The 21,877-nt window shown below is 50.5% G+C and overlaps 1 protein-coding gene across 5 annotated transcripts in view; it reads right to left on the bottom strand.

Annotated features, from left to right (window-relative positions):
* Positions 1 to 21,877, bottom strand: part of UNC13A (unc-13 homolog A) — a 69,496-nt gene that overhangs the window by 31,019 nt on the left and 16,600 nt on the right. For 4 of the 5 annotated variants that reach the window (XM_024994792.2, XM_024994798.2, XM_024994796.2 and 1 more), the window contains exons 8-18: positions 20,744 to 20,779; positions 17,289 to 17,496; positions 8,865 to 9,398; positions 8,248 to 8,356; positions 6,425 to 6,471; positions 4,531 to 4,609; positions 3,799 to 3,870; positions 3,291 to 3,510; positions 2,071 to 2,298; positions 729 to 870; positions 442 to 611 (exon numbers count right to left, since the gene is read on the bottom strand). In XM_024994792.2, the coding sequence (XP_024850560.1) occupies positions 442 to 611; positions 729 to 870; positions 2,071 to 2,298; positions 3,291 to 3,510; positions 3,799 to 3,870; positions 4,531 to 4,609; positions 6,425 to 6,471; positions 8,248 to 8,356; positions 8,865 to 9,398; positions 17,289 to 17,496; positions 20,744 to 20,779 (1,845 nt within the window). The remainder of the gene's footprint in view (positions 1 to 441; positions 612 to 728; positions 871 to 2,070; positions 2,299 to 3,290; positions 3,511 to 3,798; positions 3,871 to 4,530; positions 4,610 to 6,424; positions 6,472 to 8,247; positions 8,357 to 8,864; positions 9,399 to 17,288; positions 17,497 to 20,743; positions 20,780 to 21,877) is intronic. The other variant, XM_059888509.1, reaches the window with a different exon arrangement.

Below are 21,877 nucleotides of genomic sequence, written 5' to 3'. Positions count from 1 at the left end.
TCCCGCTCTCAGATTAGGAATCCCCAAATCCACCTCTTCCCTCTTCCCTTATGCTGGATTCTCAAAGTTCAATTCCCCTTCTTAGTTTAGATGCCTGGCTCTGTGCCTCTCTCCTTGCACTAGGATCCTCTGGTCTTGTTTGTGCCTCCCGCATCAGAATGGGATATGGAGATTCTGCCCCTCCCTCAATCTCCCAAACTGAACTAAGAGACGCCTAGGTTCTGCTCACCCTCTCAGCCTGGGGGCTTCCTGCTCCTATCAGACTGAGCTCACAGACTCTGCCTTCCTTATCAGATGGGGCCCCACTGACCCTGCCCCCTTCATTAGACTGGGCTCCTAGACTAACTCCTCCGGACACTGTCTCTTCCCTCCAGCCAGGCTCCCCACTTCGGCTGGGACTCCCCCTCCCCTGCCCCCCCACCGAACCCCACCCTTGCTCACCCAGGTTGTACCACACGTCCATCTCGCCACTGAGTGTCCGCACCTCGATGATCGTCTGACCCAGGAAGTCATCGGATTCCCTTTTGAACCGCTGCTTCACGCGAGATTTGATATCGTCGTCCTCATCCCAGACGCGCACCTTGATTCGGTCTGAGGAGTTGTGGCATTCACTGCAGAGGGGAGGAGGAGGTCAGGGCAGGATTCTTGAAGCTGCCCCCCTCCATCCCCGCCGCCTTCAGCTGCCCCCATAGGAAGCTCCGTATGGGGGGCCCCAGCCAGACACTTACAAGTGAAAGTTCTCCTCCCACACGGGGTTCAGGTTTCCATAGATGGTTTTTGTCCGTTTCTTGGTCTTCCCAACCTGGACGGTGACATAGGGGTCACTGGATCCCGTCTTGTCCTTTGCCTGCAACCCCTGGGCACAGACCACTGGAAGACACACAAAACAAATATAAATGTGGGCTCCAGGAGTAGGCAGGCCAAGAACAGTCACGCCCACAGGCTCCGCAGGGAACCCCTGTGACGAGGACTGAGGGCTTTGCTCTGGCCACAGGAGCCGTAAGCATACCCACTGCGCATGCGCGACGTGCTCGCGCTTTAACAACCCGGGGAAACCTCACCCGGTGAAGGTGAAGGTGCCCCATGGTCACCCCTGGGGCGGGTCACTCTCAGGCATATGCTCTACACAGCCCCCATAAAGTCCCCAGAAGGATTGAGCCGTCAGTTGCCCACAGTATGACCCGATTGGCATCCTCCTCTGAGCTTCTTACCTCCCTGCTCCCAAATTGAGGGAGGATCTGGAAGTCCTGCTTAACTACTTGTTTAAATCCTTCCTGCTGGCATCTCCCACTCCACCCAAGTCTCCATCTCCCACTGGGACTTTCTGGGACAGCATCCCGGATACCCATCTGCCCTCAAATCCTCATCTTGTCATCTGTTTCCCGGGAAATCCCAAGGAGGATGAGGAACGGATAAACACCACAAGGCCCCGGCCCCTGGGAAGGACCTCTCAAGTCTGGGAGCTCAATACTGCTCCTCTAGTGGTTGCATGCATCCACTACATCGCTTGCTAGGTGGCACCCCGCGCGCATGCTAAATCGCTTGTCATGTCTGACTCTGCGACTCTATGGACTGTAGACCTCCAGGACTGTAGCCCTACATCCCCTCTGTCCATGGGATTCTCCAGGCAAGAATACTGGAGTGGGTTGTCATGCCCTCCTCTAGGGGGTGTTCCCGACCCAGGAATCAAACTTGCATCTCTTATGTCTCCTGCATTGGCAGGCAGGTTCTTTACCACTAGAGCCAGTTTGTAGGACTTATTCCCTCCTGGTGTCACTTCCCAGTATTCCTGGGTGCTTCCTGGGTTCACCTCCCAGATAAACTGCTTGCCCTCATCTCTTCTTCAGGTCTGGTTCTAGCGTCTACCAACCGAGATACACCTAGAAACCATTTCATGCACACACGTTTGGAGATATGCCCAACTGTGGGCACAAACACGTACACACAGCCATGAGAAAGTCAGGGAAACCCTCAGATATGTGTAGCAAAGGGAAGGAAGGAGCGTGGGAGGGACCGCAGGAGGCTAAGATGGAACCCCGTGGCAGCCCCTCCCCCACTCCGAGGCCTCACCAGTGATGCTGATCTTGGCCGACCACTTGGATGTTCCGTCCAGCACGCTCTGCTTGACTGCCTTCATCTGTTGCGTGTGTGCAGTCTTGGTCACCGCGAAGATCTCCTGGATGAGCTCGAAGATCTCGGGCTTGTTGCGCTCCCGGATCTTCATGCGGTCCTTGAGCACCATGATGATGTTCTGCGTCCGGTCCTCCGCCCCGTGCTTGGAGCTCTTCTCCGCCGCCCCTGAGGATGGACGCAGACAGGCGTCATCTTACACAGTGCACCCCCTCCCAGAAGCGACAGCCCTGATTCTCATTCCAGGGCTTCCTCGTCCCTTGTCACGGATACGGGGTTCAGGTGAGTCACTGCCCCCAAGCTAGAGTGCGTGCTCAGTTGTGTCCGACTCTTTGAGACCCTATGAACTGTAGTCCGCCAGGCTCCTCTGTCCATGGGATTTCCCAGGCAAGAATACTGGAGTGGGTGGCAATCCACGTTTTCCTTCTCCAGCGGATCTTCCAGACACAGGGATCGAACCCCAGTCTCCTGCATTGGCAGGCAGATTTCTTTTACCACTGAGCTACTTGGGAAGCGCTCAAGAGATACCAGAGCTCCTACCAGCTCTCTGAATTCTCCCCCAAACAGGCCTTTCCCTCTAAAGTTCCCACCCTCTGTCTTAGCCCCTCCTCTCCGCGGGAGTCCCCTCCTGCTCTGACCCCAGCCCTCGCCCAGTACCCCCCCTTCTCTTACTCTTCTGCCCAACTTGAGTCCTCTCTGTCCTTTGAGTTAACCCTAACCATAATCCATTTTTCTCCGTGAAAAAACCTCTACCTCCCATTAAGCCCACCCCTTGTACAGTTTATTCGCTTCCCAGGTGGCGCTAGTAGTAAAGAACCCTCCTACCAAACGTGGAGAAGGGCATGGCAGCCTACTCCAGTATTCTTGCCTGGAGAATCTTCATGGGCAGAGGAGCCTGGCGGGCTGCAGTTCGTGGGGTCACAGAGAGTCGGACACAACCGAGCACGCACGCGCATCCTTCCATAGTGTACCGTTTAGCTCCTCCCTGAGTCCTGCCCCACCCCTCTAGGACCTCCTGCACTCCTCCCTTCCCAATACCCCCCAACACTGTCCAGCAGCATAGCTCCGCCCCGCCCCGCCACTCGTCAGAGCCCCGCCCCTATCCTTAACAGTCCCTCCCCTTGGTCTCCGCTCGGCTCCCGCCAGCGTCCAGCACTCACGCTGCAGACAGTCTGCATTGAGCAGGTCCTGGCACTTCTCGTGGCACTTGACACCGCACTCGGTACAGCGCATGCCCTGCCGCGCGATGCCCCACAGCAGCCCCTCACACTCGTAGCAATAGGTGGGTGTGGTAGCCGTCCACACCTCGAAGTTGTGTGGCGTCGTGCACGAGATGGGGTAGATTAAGGCTTGCAGGGTCTTCTTGTAAACGTGATTTTTCTGCGGGGGAAGCAGGGCATGTGACATAGAGCCCTAACCTGGGGGCACTGGCTTCTTCCCTCTCCCTCTCCGCCTTCCACCTCCTCGGCTTGCTGAGTACGGTAAAGTCCCCGTCCCTCCCCCACCTCCACACTGTAGGAATCCACGGTTTCTGTGTATAGACTATGCTGCTGTGTTGTCGAATTCTGTAAAGTGAGGAGTGCCTGTCTCTGCCACACCCCACTTCCTTTCCTCCAGGAACCCCCAGCCCAGTCCACCCTCCAATCTGGGGAAAAGAGCCCCACGTACCAGCTCTTCGTTGTTCAAAGTGCTGGATGCCAAGGCGGAGGTGATGCCTGCTTTTCTGGACTGGACAAGGGACTGGAAACAGGGAAGTCACCGAGGGAGTCAGAAGGGTCCATTGACACCCAGGGTTATCACCGCAGGCAGAATCCACGGTTTGAGGCCACCAACCACCGATTCAGGTCACAGCCACAAACAGGAAACAGGTTACAGCAGTGAGAGCAAAAATGGCAAAAAAAAAAAAAAAATGGGGGAAGTAACAGAAGCTCCAGGTTAGAAGAGACCCTGGAAGGGGAGCAGTTCCACATCTCTGACTCAGCCATCCCTCACCACAATGGACCAGACTAGGGAACTACACTTGGCCGTGGTCACCAGCCACAGAACAAAACCACCAGCCACAGCATGAACCAAAGTGGGGAGTCACCTGCTTTCTTCCCACCAGTGAACTGTATGTAGTACATGGCAAGGCTCCCTCCCCAGAACCCATGTGCTGGGGGCCAGCTGGAAGATCCCAGTGCGGGGTGGGGGCCTGGGGAGGATATTCAAGGGCCTGGGTCACCGTCACTCACCATGGCCTGAAGTGTCCAGGCAGCACGCAGAATAGAAATCAGATCACATTAGTCTCAGAGAATGCCTGGCCAGCCCCTAGCCCCAGGTCTGCCATGGGCAGTTGTACAGGTTGAGCACTGCCTGAGGCAGGGCTGCTCTATTGGGGGAGGGGAGGGCACAGGCGCTCACCAGGTCGCTCACGAGTGGGATCGGCTTCCTCTTGCGGATGTCCGGCATGCTATCAATGATGATGAGACCACCGCCAGGGCTGCAAGACATCCAGGAACGTCAAGGGCCCAGGGAAGTCCCCCTTCCTTCAACAGACATTATCTTAGCCCTGGGGAGGATACCTGATCTCCCCAGATACTAAGGGTTGAATTATGTCTCCTCAAAAGATACATTGAAGACCTAACCCCCAGTATCTCAGAATGGAACCTTATTTGGAAACAGAGTCATTGCAGGAGTAATTAGTTAAGGCAAGATCATACTGGAGTAGGATTCATTCCTAATTCAATGTAAGTGGTATCTTTATAAGAAGAGAGACACACGAGGAGGAGACGGTGGTGTGATAACAGGGGCAGAGACTGGAGTGACTCGTTTACCACCAAGGAATACCAGGGACTTCCAACAACTAACTACCAGAAGCTAGAAAAGCAAGGATTCTCCCCTACAGATGTCAGTATGACCCTTGCCAACGCTGGTTTTGGAATTCTGGCCTCCAAGAACCACAAGAGGATAAATGCTGTTGCTTTAAGGGCCCCGTTCTTGGCAGTTTGTTACGGCAGCCCTAAGAAACAAAGACACTGGGCCTCAACTTCCTGGTCTGAGGAATGGGGAGATGCAGTTGCCCACATTTAATGAAAATTCGAATTAAGGCAAATCTAAATAAAAATATATTTAAGAAATCAATGAAAACTTTATGCTCAAAATTGGAAATATATGTGCATATTTAAAGTCTATCCTGGAAGAAGGGACTTCAAAGCCCATGGGAAGGAGGAAACAGGAAATGATATGTGTGCTATTTCCTCTCTGCTGCTTTGGCATAGCTGGTGAATTGGAATGAGGGCTGTGGCAGATGCCCGGCGGCAAGTCCAAATTCACTTTACTGAGAGACTAATCCCGGAGACAATTCAGGTGTGGTTACTCTCCTGAATGTTCCCACTGGCCAATGAGAGTGATGCCTGCGGCCAATGACACCAGGACAAGCCCTGGGGCGCTATTCATGTACCAGCACTCCCTGAAGGATCAGACAGAGGCTTGGAGACGTCTGAACTCTGTCTCTGCTTGGCTGCTTCCCCTGCCTGGCCCTGCCTGTGAGGGAAGCACTCTTGAGAGCGCTTCCTGCATAAATCATGCACACAGGAGCCCCACTTTCAGACCCTGCTTCCAGGGCTCCCCACCTGGGACACTTGCCCACCTGGGAGTCACAGCTTCAAAGTCTGTACAAGGGAAAGTAGTAACCCTCCAGCTGCCATTTAAAATATTAGTGTAATTTACAAACATCTTTCACATCCTCTAACCACACTTAATCTCCCCAGGCATTAAGGGTTGAATTGTGCTGGAATGCACAAATGCTGAAAAAGCACCCTGGAAAATCAGTAACTTAAGAAACTAGACATGAAAAATGTTCCATGTAAGAACAACTAGTGTCATCAAACAGCCAGCAACTGTAGCAAAAATCTGAGAAATGCAGAATTGAAGCAAAAAATTCACTCCAAGGTTGCAGCTGTATCATGCAGGAAGTGGATTTCTTCTTTACCTTACATTTTGTCTAGGGGGAAACGGTCTTGAATTATATGAGTGGCTTGGGCAAGACCTTTCTGGACTCGGTTTTCTCGTCTGTAAAATAGGGGTAGTGGTCCCCCATGGGTTCATTGTGAGGATTTGATGTGTTACTATCTTTGGCTCATGCTGGACTTGAGTGTCTTATGACAGTGGCTACATTATTTCACTCATGCTCACTCTGTCTCCTGTCTAAATGGAATCTCTCCCTGCTCTGGTTGGGCTGAGGCTATGGTGCAAACCAGCCTCAGGCTCTGGATTCAAAACTTCCTCTTTCTCCCCACCAAGATCCATTACTCACCCGCCTTTGAACCACAGGGACTTGGACATTTCTCCTTCTCCCCGGGCCTGCAGGACAGATAGATAGAGTCGGTGTGGTTGCCCCTTCCCAGGGCAGCACAGGTACCACACCCACAACCGTCTCCCCTTTGCGCTGGGAGTCACAAAGCCTGGGTCCTAGTCCTCACTGTGTATCCTTAGGGAGCTCACTGACTTTTTCTGGGCCTCAGTTTATCCATCTGTAAAATGAGAAGAAAGGAGATACTCTCTGCCACCAACTGCAGTGAACTTTAGTCCCCTTGTCTGTGAAAATGGAGGGTTTTTTGAGCATCATCTCAAGCAACAGCTCATGCTCTATAGTCCTGGAATTCTTAGAAGCTGGCTCAACATTCATAAGAGCCTGTCATTTGATTATGTCACCTGATTATTTGATCTCATGACCCAGGGCCTTTGTACAAGCTGCACTACCTCTCTGTATGCTTTCCCATCTTCATTCTCAACCAGCCTCCATCTATCATTTAGGTCTCAGCTAGACCCAAAGTCAACACCTCCCGCCATGCAACTAAAGGGTGGCATCATGGGGTCAGGGAGAGGGGGCGACGAGCAGGGCAGGGAAAATGGTCTGGCACTTTCTCCTGAAATACTGTTAAAGTACTTTGAATATCACTTCACTTTAAGTATCATCTCCTTCCGTAAGTTTTCCTAATTGCCAGATTAGCTTTATGCCCCTTCTATGAAACCCAGAGGTCCCACTCATGTTTATTTTTTCTTGTCATATTATTAGTTTCATTACAAGGGTAGCTGCTGCATTTTTTCATTTCATTTGTTGACTTAGGGAAAGTTAGTCAATAGCCTTTTCACAGCATATTCTTTGCTCCTCTTTGAATCTAGAGCCATGGGAGTGTATAGTAAAAGAAAATTCTATTGCACAACTGATAAGAAATTTGACTTGAAACTTTTGTAGCTCTGATAATTGATGGTCTGAGACTTTGGGAGTCTGTTTAGGATCTCCTCCTCCTGCCAGCCTCACCCCAGTTTGGGAGGTCGCTCTGGATAACAACACTGCTCTGTCCCCAGCCCAGAGAAGGCTGAATGAATAAAGCAGTGAATGAATGGCCTCATTCCTGCTGCCCATTAGAACAGTTATCCTGACCCTGACATTAATTCTATTTTTCATCTAATTCCTTTTCCAATACTGATCAGACTTCAGACCTTTCCCTAATCCCAACACTGACACCCAGTATGACCCCAAGCACTGACCTCTTCCCCTAACACCAAGTCTAACCCTGAACACTAATGTTTGGCTGCTGCCCTAACCCTGGTGTCCATTCCTATCTCTGGCTTGTATCCCCGTCCGTGAACCTGGCCCCTGAACTTGGCCATAGCCATGCTCTCAGCTTAATTTCAGCTCCAGATTCTACTTCACCTCTCCTTCTTCCCCACTTAGAAATCCAGGGCTGCCCTGGGGAAGTTGTACTGGGGCTTGGTGGAGGCAGCAGGTTGCACCAGAGAGTAGGTAGGCATGGGTAGGGCCAGGGAGGAGTCAGATTGGGCAGGCGCTGAGCTGGGAATGGTGGGGCTGAAGCCAGGGCAGGCGTGGGTGGGGCTAAGGAAGGGGGAAGTGGGTGGCATGGGCTTGCGTGGGCAGGGCCAGGGAAAGGACCACAGTAGTAGATTGGGGCTTGGAAGGAGTGGGGAAACGGGCATGGCCAGCCTGGTCACAGGTGTGGGTGAGGCGTAGGCGTGGCCAGCCTGGTCACAGGTATGGGTGGGGTGTGGGCGTGGCCAGCCTGGTCATGGGTGTGGACGAGGTGTGGGCGTGGCCAGGCTACTGCTGCCGCTCACCTCCTGCAGCTGCAGCCGCACTTTGTTGAAGGCTCGCAGCCAGTTGGCCTTGGCTCTAGACATGGAGTCCTGACCCTCTTGGCCTTCCTCATCTTCTCGGGGCCTGAAACTGAGGCAAAGGGTTTCATGATGCTCCAGGGCCAGCACTCTCTTCGCCCTCCACTGTCTAAGTGATGCTGGGCCCTCCGTGGCCTCCCTGGCACTTCAGAGATACAATGACCCACCCACGACCCTCCGGCCACCCTTAGTTTCCCTCCCCACTTCCCACATGCCCATCACCTCTCTGACACCTTTGGGTCCCCCTATGTCCCCTTGCCACCTTCCTGGACTTTCTGCAACTTTGTAATCCTATCTGCCCAAGATTCTTCTGATACTTTTGTGACCCCTCCAACCCTGGAAAGCCCTCCAGCCCCTCACAACCCCCAAGACTCCTTCATGACCCTGCTTGACCCACTCTGACCCCACTGAGCCCTTTCTGATCACCGAGACCCTCCTATCCCATCCTAGACCCATGACTCTGTGAGAGCCCTCCTCCCTATTCCTCAGGTCTGCACTGACCCTACCATGACACCACTGACCCTGTGACCTTGTGATACCTTTCAACCCCTTCCCATTACCTCTCCTCAGCCTTGGGGGCCTCAGGCTCCTGCTCAGATGCAGGCACTTCCTCAGGCACGGCTGGCTCAGGGGCCACCTTGGGTATGTCGGGGGCCTCAGTGGGCATGGCTGGGGCCTGCTCCTCTTTCTCGGGAGCGGCAGGTGGAAGGCTGACACGCTTGAAGTCCTTGGGCTCGGCCACGGCCACCTCCTCTCGCATGGCATAGCCTCGGATGTCATCTGGCACCTCCTCCTCCTCCTCCAGCTCTTCCTCGTCTTCAGGTAGCTCCTCCTCCTCCTCCAGGAAGTCCTCCAGGTCCTCATCCAGCTCTTCATCCAGCTCCTCATCCAATTCGTCCTCGTCCTGGTCCCAGCGTGGCGAGTCCTTGTGGTAGCTGACCGAGCTGTGGCAGGAGTGGTAGGAGTCCCGGTCCCGCTCATCTTCTAGCTCAGAGCCCTGCAGGCTCTGCTCATCCGGGTCGAAGTCCTCGCTCAGCTGTGAACTGCCTTGGCTCAGCTCCCCTGAGGAGGCGTAGCGGCTGCTGCCTGTGGGGCTACAGGGTTGGGCCAGGGCTCAGGGGCTGGAGCACAGAGCTGCTGCCTGTCCCAGCCCTGGTCACACAGGTTCCCTCACCCAGTCATTCTTTGGGTTGGTCATTCCCTTTATTCCCAGCATTGGTGGAGCACCTCTGGGCACCAGGAAAACACAGCCGTGAACCAAAGAGACAAAACACCTGTTCTTAGGTCATTGACTATCTTGGGGGGCAGGCAATAAAGTCAGATTGACGACAAAATCAGTGCCCTACTGCGCGCCTGTCCAGGCACTGTGGAAACTGTAAGGCATTCACCCACATGTTGAGGACCCCGAATGAGTGTCCCTGCCACAGCCCCCTTGGAGACCTAGCCCTCCTGCAACAAACATAGTTGCCCCTGTCTCCTGATGTCTCCCCTACCCCCGCCTCAGCCTGGTTCTCCCCCTGCTGAGCCCCCTCCATTCATCAGGACTCCCCCTCAGCTCAAAGACATATGTGTAATGCGTCCACTTCCTTGCATCCTGGGCCCCACGTTAGTCCAGGCTCTGCCATCTCCATTAGATGCTGTCTTACTCAATGTCCACTTCTCTCCTGGACATTAACATTTTCCATGAAAGCCACTATGGGTTTATCGGAATCATAAACCCAATCACAGACCTCCTCTGTTCCAAACTCGACCATAAAAGTAAAGTTAGTCGCTCAGTCATGTCCAACTCTTTGTGATCCCGTGGACTGTACCCCACCAGGCTCCTGGGTCCAAGGGATTCTCCAGGCAAGAATACTGGAGTGGGGTGCCATTTCTTCCTCCTGGGGATCTTCCCGACCCAGGGATCGAACCCAGGCCTCCCACATCGCAGGCAGATTCTCTAAAACCCCATGCCATCTCTGCACCTGTGTGTGGCCCAGGCCCTCCAACTTCCCTACCCTCAGCCACCTCCATCCTCCCTTCTCTCCCCCTGCTCCAGCCACACTGACCTCCCGACTGTCCCTCCAACACCCTAAACCGCTCCCACCTCTGGACCAGTGGTAAAGAACCTGCCTGCCAATGCAGGAGATGTAAGAGAAGCAGATTTGATCCCTGGATCACGAAGGTCCCTTATAGAAGGAAGTGGCAACCCACTCCAGTATTCTAGCCCGGGAAATACCATGGACAGAGGAGCCTGGCGGATTACAGTCCATGGGGTTGCAAAAAGAGCAGAATGCAACTAAACAGCAACTGGGCCCTAGCACTTGCTGTGCTCCCCCAGGAACCTCCTTCCTTGCCTGCTTTACCTGGAAAATTCCTTTGGTGCCCACTGAAATAGCACTTCTTTGGGTGAGTTGAGTCTCCTTCAACCTCTAGTCAGGTCAAACCTACCCCCATCCACATTATATGCTCCTTATATGCACCCTGGATCACACTCAATGTAACCAGGAAAAAACATCGTGAGGGCAGACACACAGGCCCCTTCTAACCACTCATTCAGACACTTAATAAACAGCGTTCCTTGTCTTAAACACTTCCTCCACTCTCAGTGACTAGGATCCTGTTTCTCAACTAGCCCCTGGGATGCTTTAGGAATCAAACAGGGGTTTCTCCCCACCCCCACCCCCCGCCCCATCCTTATTTGCTCAGCTATGTGTGTGGTTGACTGCTTTTCATTGCCTGTCCTTATAGACAGCAAGGATGGAGGAATCCTCAGGTATTATTGGGCTGGAACAGACTCCCAACTCCCTCTGCTGGTGAATACTCCCAAAGTCCACTCCGGCACATTCTGGGTTCCCAAGTGAGGAGTGTGCCTAGGACTGGGGTCCCCACACAGGTCTGGAAATTCCCTCCTGTGACACCAGGCACCATGTAAATCGCTCCAGGCCACAAGATGGTGGGACCGATGGTGCCCAAGACTCCTCCCACCCCAGCTCTGACATTCGGGAGCCAACACAACTCTGATCCCAGACGCTTCTCCTGGATCCCATTGAGTTAGCCACCAAGAACCTCCCTGTATGATCTGGCCAAGTCTACCTTTAGCTGAGCTGTTTTTTCTGCCTGGAATTCTTCTCCTCAGACTCCTCATTTATCCTTCGAGGGCTAGCTCCCGGGCACCTTCCTCCAGGAAGCCCACCTGGCCCTTTCCCACCACCAGGGTGTCCAGTTGTGTCCCTCCCTTAAGCCAAGCCCTGACCTGCAGGATGGGATGTCTATTCCTCTGGGGACACGCAGTGCCCACACTGGGCAGCAAGACCAAGGTGGCACAGGATGGTGTCTTGAGTCACTGTCAGGCTGTTCTGCCTATGCACCCAGTCTCTGCTGTGTGACCTGTTCATGGGGAGAGTGGAGAGGGCTCCCTCTTTTCCATTCCCACCCCAAATTCCATCCCAGGAATGCTTACAATAAACAGACTCTCCCTGGGACATACAGGTACACCAGGGCTGGAGAAGGACAAGACAAGCCCATGCACACAGAATGGGAGCCAGTCCGGGACCAGCTCTGTGCACACCCTGCTTTGAGACCCAGGCAACTCGCTCCTACACTTTGAGCCTCAGTTTCCCTATCTGTAAGAAGGGCACTCTTCTGCTTTTTTCCTCTAAGAGAAGACTCTTCCACCTACTAAAAGAGCTCATATTTTCATTATATTTGATATCTTACTCTCCTTTCAGCTGTTTCCCATATGTTGAAACTTTGTTCCAATAATTGCATGAGTCTGAGCCAGTTTGAATATGCAAGTGAATGATGCTTTACAAATGTTAGTGGTGGAAAAAATGGTAGGAGAGGCTGTTAGGGAGACAGGAATGCTTCTGAAGATATTTGGAATAAGGAAGTCACTAATACAAACTGAAAGGGATCTAATTCTTTGTTTTCAGGATGGCTCACACACAAAGGAGTTAAATGAAGGATACTAGAGTAAATCCAGGGTAAGACTAATTCTACTCCCTCTTATATCACTAAGCGGTTTACCTTGAGTATGTCATTTCATTTCCTTGGACCTAAAAAATAAAGAGGTTGGACTAAATGCTCAATCTCATTTTCTCTTTTTTGAAGTCCAGTTGATTTACAAAGTTGTGTTAATTTCTACTGTACAGCAAAGTGATTCAGTTATACATATATATTCTTTTCATATTCTTTTTCATTATGGTTTATCAGAAGATATTGAATATAGTTCTCTGTGCTGTACAGTAGGACCTTGTTATTTATTTATTCTATATATAATAACTTACATCTGCTAAGCCAAACTCCCACCCCATCCCTCCCCCAAACCCCTCCCCTTTGGCAACCATAAGTTTCTTCTCTATGCCTGAAATTTTCTGTTTCACAGACAAGTTCATTAGTGTCTTGTTTTAGATTTCACATGTAAGTGATATCATATATTAAATATTTGTTTTCTCCTTCTGAGTTACTTTACTTCTTATGATAATCCCTAGTTGCATCCAAAAATACTCTGGAAAAAGTTCCTTCTAACACATGTCATCTATAAACTATCTGAACTTTCTATGGTATGTGCAAAACATAGAGAAGTTTAACATAAAACTTGTTTAAATACCTGCAAAAAAAAACACAAAACATTGTACTGGATGGTGCTAAAGAGTGAGTAGGGAGGACTTCCCTGGTGGTGCAGTGGATAAGAACCCACCTGCCAAGGCGGGAGACACAGGTTCGATCCCTGGTCTGGGACGATTCCACATGTAGTGCAGCAACCAGGCCCCTGCGCCACAACTAAGGAGCCCGAGCTCTAGAGCCCACAGGCCGCGACTACAGAACCCGCGCTCTAGAGCCCACGTGCCGCGACTACTGAACCCGCGCTCTAGAGCCCACGTGCCGCGACTACCAAGCCCGCGCTCTAGAGCCCACGTGCCGCGACTACCGAGCCCGCGCTCTAGAGCCCACGTGCCGCGACTACCAAGCCCGCGCTCTAGAGCCCACGTGCCGCGACTACCGAGCCCGCGCTCTAGAGCCCACGTGCCGCGACTACCGAAGCCCTCGCACCTACAGCCTGTGCTCCGTGACAAGAGAGACTAACGCGATGAGAAGCCAGAGCGCAGCTACAAGAGACTAGCCCCTACCCACTGCAAACTAGAGAAAGCCTATGCAAAGCAAGGGAGATCCAGCAAATCCAGAAATAAGAAAATAAACGTTAAGAAAAAAAGACTGAGTAGGGAGCTTATCAAGGTTTTCTCCAACTTATGTTCTACCCAAACACTCTAGAGTGTTGTCCAATGGAAACGTTTTCTGTCCATCCTATCCAACAGAGTAGCCATACGTGCATGGCTGTTGAGCACTTGAAAAGCTTCCAGTATGCTGGAGGGACTAAAATTTTATTTTACTTATTATTTAAAATATGAGCTTCCCTGGTGGCTCAGATGGTGAAGAATCAACCCTCAATGTGGGAGACCTGGGTTCAGTCCCTGGCTTGGGAAGATTCCCTGGAGGAGGGCATGGCAACCCACTCCAGTATTCTTGCCTGGAGAATCCCCATGGAGAGAAGTACCTGGTGGGCTACAGTCCATGGGGTCGCAGAGAGTTGGACACAACTGAGCGATAAAGCACAGTGCTCAGCATTTAACATTTAACTTTAAAAAGCCACTTGGGGCTGCCATGTAGATGGCACAACTCTGAAAGCTCATTTACTTCTATGGCACAAAGAGAAACCATTTAAGATTTCTTTTCTTACTGCTTTATTCAAAATAAAGTGATTCTGAGGGGTTCTCCAAATCTCAACCAGGATGTAAACACTTGTGTGCATCATTAACGTTTTTGTCAAGAGTTGAGAAGTCTTGCCATTCAGGAGGCTGGATGGCTATGTTTAATACCAGGTTTGCCCCTGAATTTTTGAATTCAGGGTTTGTCCCTGAATTTTTTAATTGAAGGATAATTGTTTTACAGAATTTTGTTTTCTGTCAAACATCAACATGAATCAGCCAGAATGTGGTCAACCCAGGGGTGGTTCTAAGACACTGCTGGGAGCAGAGAGAATGACCATCTCCTTGGTGGGTGTCCTTGCTGCTGATGTACAAAGAACAGCACTTCTGTCCAGCTGTAGGACCTTGGGAGGCTAACTTTGCGGCATATGGGTTCCCAGGTGTCTTTTTAGGGCTGATAGGCAGTGTGGCATTGTGTCTGTGGTTATGGACTCAGAAGTCTGCTTGACAGGGTTTAAATTCTGGCTCAATCACTTACTAGCTGTGTGATCTTAAGAAAGTCACTTAATCTCTCTGCTTCATTTTCCACAGCTGCCCTGAGCCATGTGGGATCTTAGTTCCCTAATCACGGATTGAACTTGCATCCCCTGCACTGCAAGGCGAATTCTTAACCACTGGACCACCCGGGAAGTCTCATAAAAAAACAAAACAACAAATCTAGCACTTAATAAGTGTTCAATTAACCAGCATTATTTTTCTTGCTTATAGACATGGCAGAACCAAGACAGGATGAGGCAGGTGCAGCCGAGTCCTGCGAGTGCAAGTTCAGCTCCTGCTTTTACTTAAACTGTGTATTTTCCTCAGCATGGATTTTTTAGAAAATTCACTGAAGTGTAACTTACATACAACAAAATTCACTCTTACGAAGATGTATTTTGGTGAATTTTTTGTCATGGGCTATTTTGAGACTCATTCTGATTTTTAAAATATTGCATTGACATATTGATCTTGATGACTGAGTTTTTTGGCACCCTCTAAATTTTGTACTTGAGTCAACCTCAAGTGTACCACACTTGCCCCAGCCTAGTCCTGGACCTATCTTACAGGGTTTAACCTCCAACTCTGCTATATCAACTGCTAAGTCGCTTCAGTCGTGTCTGACTCTGTGCGACCCCATAGACGGCAGCCCACCAGGCTCCCCCGTCCCTGGGATTCTCCAGGCAAGAACACTGGAGTGGGTTGCCAATTTCCTTCTCCAATGTATGAAAGTGAAAAGTGAAAGTGAAGTCGCTCAGTTGTGTCCGACTCTTCATGACCCCATTGACTCCAGCCTACCAGGCTCCTCTGTCCATGGGATTTTCCAGGCAAGAGTACTGGAGTGGGAAGCCATCGCCTTCTCCGCTGCTATATCAGAGTCTCACACAAATTGGAGGCCCTGGTGTATGTGTGAACTGAGCCTAATATCTTATTTATTTACTTATTTATATGTTCTATTTTTAATTTTCTTGGCCACATGCCATGAGACATTTGGGATCTTAGTTCTCTGACCAGGGATAGAACCCACAACCCCTGCATTGGAAGTGCAGAGTCCTAATTGCTGGAGCACCAGGGAAGTCCCTGATCTAATATCTTACAGAGATCTGAGGGGTCATATTAATAGAATTGGGCTTCCCAGGTGGTGATAGTGGTAAAGAACCCGCCTGCCAATGCAGGACTTATAAGAGACGTGTGTTTGAACCCTGGGTCAGGAAGATCCCCTGGAGGAGGGTATGGCAACCCACTCCAGTCTTCTTGTCTGGAGAATCCCATGGACAGAGGAGCCTGGCAGGCTACGGTCCATGAGGTCTCAAAGAGTCAGACACAAACTGAAGCAACTTAGCACGCACATGCATTAATAGAAGTATAGGTTCAACAAGAGAGTAGAGAACACTCAAAATTTTCATCCTGCCCATCTTTTAGTGAAGGAAATGTATTATTTGGGGATCAAACATTTTAGAAGAAGACCGATGACCAGTAATTCACCAAGCCACTGCTTCCACCCAGGAGGTTCACCACAAATACTTGTCCTTATGATGATTTACCAACTGTGTGACTTCAAGCAAGTGACTTAACCCCTCTGGGCCTTGATTTCCCATCTGTGAAATGGAGTCAATAATATTCCCACCCAGAGAATGAAATAAGATGATGAAGGAAAAAAGTTGGACCAGAGCTGGGCACCCAGTTAGCTCCGAATACTATTATTTGTGTTATTTACCTAACAGTCACTACACAGCACTTTCAGAAGCCACCCAAAGTACTTTACAAATATCCAACCTGTTTAATATCATGTTTGCTGCTGTTAAGAAACCAGGACTGGGGAGATCAAGTCAGTGAAGAGGGGAGCTGCAGGCACACGTTTCAGTCTCCTGGGCTCAAGGGCCAACACGCCATGCTCATGTAAGCCAGGGGACCAATCTATGAGGTAGGTCTGGGGACAGCCTACTTTGAAAAGAGTAGTGATGGTGGCTGGGCTGAGAAGGGGTAACTCCTAAGTCACCACACCCTGGTCACAGTGGTAAAGAGCCTGCCTGCCAATGCAGGATTTGTAAGAGACGCGTGTTTGATCCCTAGGTCAGGAAGATCCCCTGGAGGAGGGCATGGCAACCCACTCCAGTCTTCTTGCCTGGAGAATGCATGGACAGAGGAGCTTGGCAGGCTATGGTCCATAAGGTCTCAAAGAGTCGCACACATGCCCATGCCTGACTAGCAGTGCCCATGCCTGCTGGTCAGGAACACAGAGTCAGGGGCCACCAGGAAGGCTGAGCAGGACCACGAGCCACCCACTTGCTGGGTGTCTTTCTAGCACAACTGTGTTTCAAACCACCCTCATCCCCTCCCCATCCCTGGTAATGCCCATCTCTTCATCCACCTCCTCGCCTAAGCAGTTAGAGAGTACACAGGGACCAGAGGCTTTGAATTGGAGTGCCAAGGAGCCCCATTTTGCAGGGGAAACTCTTAGGGGCTTTGTGACTTCCTTCTCCTCCTTCAACCAAAGCAAACCCCTTTTTTATCAGGCTTGCGGGGTTTTCTTGGTAAGATTTTGGGTAAAGAAAATTTCTCGTGCCTACAAGAAAGCATGGATGCTGCTTCCTTAGACCCACTTGCCTCCAGCTCCCTCCAGCCTCCTATTCCTCTCTCCACTCCAGGAGATAGAGTTGGACACACACAGACACAGACACACACACACAGACACACACACACAGACACACACACACACACATACACACACACACACACCCTCCATCCCACAGTGACTACCTGAGGGCCCGCGGCTCGGAGAACTCCTCATAGCTGTGCATGGAGTCGCTGTAGGATTCCCGGGAACCCAGGGGTGGTGGGCGGACAGAATACTGGTGGACTGAGGCATTGGGCTGGGACGTAGTGTAATAGGGTGGCGGGATGCTGTTGCTTGTTTCACTGCGGTAGTCACTGTCACGGTCATCCACTGCGCTGTCAGGGTCATCATCTGAAAGAGAGAGGAGGTGAGGGGAGAGAGTGAGGAAGGGAGGCAGAGAGAGAGAGAGTGAGCACGCAGTGGAGGCCAACACAGCCTTGCAGACTTAGGAGGGTCTTCATTGACTGCTAACCCAAGAAGAGGAATCTACCAAAATGAATAAAGGATCTTGGGTCATATTACTAGAGGTATAGGTTTTAGAATAAAGGAGGTGAAAACCCTGCTTTTCTGTATGTGGGTCAAATGGGACCTAGAGTCTGGGGACAAGGGTAGGTCCTACAATGTGAAGAGGACAGGAACAAATTGGAAGGTGTCTTTCAGGTCAGATGTGAGAATGGACCAGTCCAGGCTCTCTGAAAACAATATGGGTTTTTCCATCAGGTAATGAGTTTCCCATAATGAGAGTCACCCAGACACTTAGGGGGAAGTTGGAGGGAGATCAGGAAGACAAGGTAGAGTATAAATGCCCTTTAACCTTCAGAGATTTCTTGATGTCCTTCAGACCCAGACCTGAACTCATATGTATAGGGAGGAGCTCTGACAAGGTATTGTCTCCCTCAGAAAGATTAGATTATTGGGTTGGCAGCACCATCACAAGCCCAGAATCTATCGCTCAGATAGAACAAGGTAGGGCTGCCAAACTCCAAGTGTTTAGTAAGAATTAAAGAGTACTTCAGTTCAGTTTGCTTTCCTTAGTAAACACAAAACAGATTTTCTTTCTCAGTAAAAAAGAAACCGTCTCAAAGGATGTTAAATTGTGGTGCGAACAGGAGAGACTCAATTTATTTGGAAAGCAATAGTTGAGCTGAAAAGAAGTGAGCTGCCTGCCCCAAATTAACTTCCTGATTGGGTCCCCCATGGTACACTAGGCTGTGGTACCAACTTACTGGTGATTTTAAACACCAAGAGGGTGGGTTATACTTTTTATTTAAAGATTTTTTTTTAACGTGGACCATTTTTCAAGTCTTTATTGAATTTGATACAATATTGCTTTTTTTTTTTCGATCTGTAATCTTAGCTCCCCAACTGAACCTGTACTCCCTGCATTGGAAGTGCAGAGTCTTAACCACTGGGCCACCAGGGAAGTCCCTGGCTTATACTTATTTTTATGTCTTTAAACATTTTTTCTCATCTCCTAGATTTTTTTTTTGCTTTATTATTTTAACTTTCTAATTCCTTCTCCCTCTAATAGAGTCTATTTCTTTATATTAAAAAAAGGTCAAATTTTTTTAATATGGTAAACAATTAAAATATTAGTTTCATCCTTTGCTTAGAACTAGCTATCTGATTCAGTCCCTATTTTGCCTCCAGAAAAACCTTAAAGTCCTTTTTAGCAGCAGTGCTGGCTTTAGCAGCATAGCTCTGGCTTTGCTTAGCATAGCTCTGGCTTCCCGATCTCTCATCTGATGTGGGCCGCTGTGACCGGCGAGCTTTTCATCCTGTCCCTGCCATGCGACCACCGCCACCTGCTGTGGGGCGTCAGAGGCAGACACAGCTGTGAATTTCCACAGCTTAGATGTATGAGCGTCAGGGTGAAACTGATGGGCCTTCAGGCCTGCAGTGGGGCATCTGAGACTGGGGACAATGTGGCAGGGCTACCAAACTGCGCCTCTCACCACCTTGTTTTCTACACAGTTATTTGGGTTTGGAGTCTACCAAACTGCCCTTGACCAGGCTTAAATATTTCCAGTCAAATCACATGAGACTCTGTGCATGTTCACCACACTGATTTTTTTTCGGACAGATTATCAGTTTTTAAGGGGAAGATTGCTCTCTGTTGGATTCTTTCTGCTTTTGCCCAGACTCTGCTCTTTACCAAATTGTTTCTGACCAAATTGCCTGCTTCTGGATAAGACATTTTCAGCCACTTTTGTTTTGACAAGATGATCTGCTTTGGGCCCCATCGTCTTTGCTCTTCTTGACCCAATTATTGTTACAGGCTTTTGCTAAATTGGTTTTAATCCAGAATGTCTTTTCTTTCTTTTTTTTAACTGTATTGCTTGTTTGTGTGAAACTGCTTGTGACCAAGCCTTCTTGTCTGCCAAATGTCTATTTTGGCTAAACTGGCTTCTGATCAACTTGCTTTGACAAATTCTTTTGGGTCAAAATACAGCTGACCCTTGAACAATACAACGGCTAGGGACGCCAACCCTCTGGGCAGTCAAAAATTCACGTGTGATTTTATAATTGGCCCTCCATAGTCACACTTCTGCATCCGTGGATTCAACCTACTGGGATTGTGTAGCACTGAAGTAGTATTTACTGAAAAAAATCCACATATAAGTAGACCTGTGCAGCTCAAAGCCATGTTGTCCAAGGGTCAGCTGTATCTGTAAACAGTTTTCCTGATTCCAGGGTCAGGAAGATCCCCTGGAGAAGGGAATGGCAGCCTACTCCAGTATTCTTACCTGGAGAATTCCATGGACAGAGGAGCCTGGCAGGTTATGGTCCATGGGGTCACAAAGAGTCAGACACAGCTGAGTAACTTACACTTTCCTGATCCTGAAGGGAGGGTGGGGTGGAACTTGCCCATCGGGATGTGGGGATGGGGTGGAGGAGCCTCCAGTTGATGGAGTAGAAATCAGGAGGTAGATACATGGTCAGACTAGAGGGCTAGATTTCTGGGGAAAAGGCATGGGGAAAAGGGAGCTGTTCCTTAGAGAGAACACAGTCCTCTAATCTGGGGAGAGGTGGCTTGTTTCCTTTCCCTGGGGGCAACTTGGAGGAAGCTGTGTGTGTTGGGGGTGGGGGGGCTTTGGGAGCTGAGTTCTTCAGAGTGCTATCTACCTGGGGGGTTCTCTGCCCAGCTGCTCTGTCTGAGACCCTCTCCCCTCCCCACCCACCAGCTTCTGAGTGACACTGGGGCTGGAGGAGGGCTCCAGGTGGAGGAGGAAGATGGGGAGACAAAAAGAGGAAGGAATCACAGGAGAGGAAATGAGGTTATACATGGGGAGCAAGGTGGTGGGGGGATCACAGTGCCCAGCTGGAGACAGGCAGGTCTCCTGTCTAAATGCCCACTCCTCCCAGCTGAATCCCCCCACCCGAATGATGGGACCCACTCCCCATGAGACAGATCATGACCCTCAAGCAGATGTTAGTGATGGGGGGGCAGAGGGCACAAGAGTGGTCTTGCCAGTCCTCTGGCCTCAATGCATCAGCCACAGGCTCCCCGCTTCCCTGATCGAAGGGGCAGGGGCCTCATGGTCTCCAAGGGGCCTACCTCCCCGTGGCCTCCCAGAACATCAAGCTGAGTACTTACTCTGCTGCTCACCCCAGCCAAAATAATTCCAGTTGCCTACAAAGAGAAGGGCAGAGATAATAAAAGGGAGCAGACAGAGGGGGAGGCATGGGGAGGGGGGCTCCCCCATCCTCCTCATTCTCCCCATCTCCTCCTCCCACCCAGGACCCCATGCCCTTTTGCCCTGAGGATCTTTCCCGAGTATCACTGTAACCACTGACTTTTGTTATAGCTTCACTCACCATCTTGGGAAGAAGGGAGCATATCCTCATTGTCTGACAAGACCACAAGCTCAGCCAGGAAGTGATAAAGAAGCCATTTGGACCCAGGGTTTTCCATCTCTGAAGTCTGGGGTCAGCACGCCTCATTCCTCTCCCCCCACCTCCCCATCCTCCAGATAATGAAGGAAACACTGCACTGGAGATCTTCAGCTTTGAAACATCCCTGTTGTGTGAGTTTTTATTTTAATGATTCTTATTTTATAAGTGAAGAAACAACGCTCAGAAAGGCAGAGTGAACAGCCTAAAGTCACAGAGCCCGAGCGTCAGAACCAGGGAGAGAACTACACCTTCACTCCCTCAGCTCATCTTCTGGCATCTCAGAAACACAGCTTGGACCAGAATTCTGACTCCTCTGACACTCGGCTGCCTCCTTTGTGAAATAAGGGTGATAAAACAGTCCCAGGAGACCTTGGCAGTAAATGCTGGGTGGTAGGTCTCCATTCTTAAACCGAACCCACCTCTGGCTTCAGGTCACCGGCCCAGGTACTCTTTGTCATCTGCTCCTGCCCCCACCTTGCCTGGCCCTGCTCCCACCACAATCCTTCAATGACCCCATTCACCAGAGAGGGGGCTTATAATTTCTTCAGAGCAGTGGTGATCCCTTCCCAGGTGTGGAAATCAAGGGACCTTCTCCATCTCACACCCCAAGCGAGTGTAGGAATGGGGTCCTTCAATTGCAGTTGCTCAGCTCCTCCCTCCACCAATCTCCATCATCACATATCCTGGGCATAATGGGGGGGGGGGGCAGGGGGAAGACGGATACAGGAGAGACCATGAGAGGGGAGGAGAGGAGGATGGGGAAGCAGATGGAAGAGGAGAAAGAGGTTGAAGGGTGGGGTGGAGGCAAAGTGTCATGGCTTTGGGTTTTGCCCAG

The sequence above is a fragment of the Bos taurus genome, chromosome 7 (genome assembly GCF_002263795.3).
Source record: "Bos taurus isolate L1 Dominette 01449 registration number 42190680 breed Hereford chromosome 7, ARS-UCD2.0, whole genome shotgun sequence".
NCBI classification, from domain to species: domain Eukaryota; kingdom Metazoa; phylum Chordata; class Mammalia; order Artiodactyla; family Bovidae; genus Bos; species Bos taurus.
Note: the sequence above shows the minus strand (reverse complement) of the source record. Positions and strands in the feature narration are given on the sequence as shown.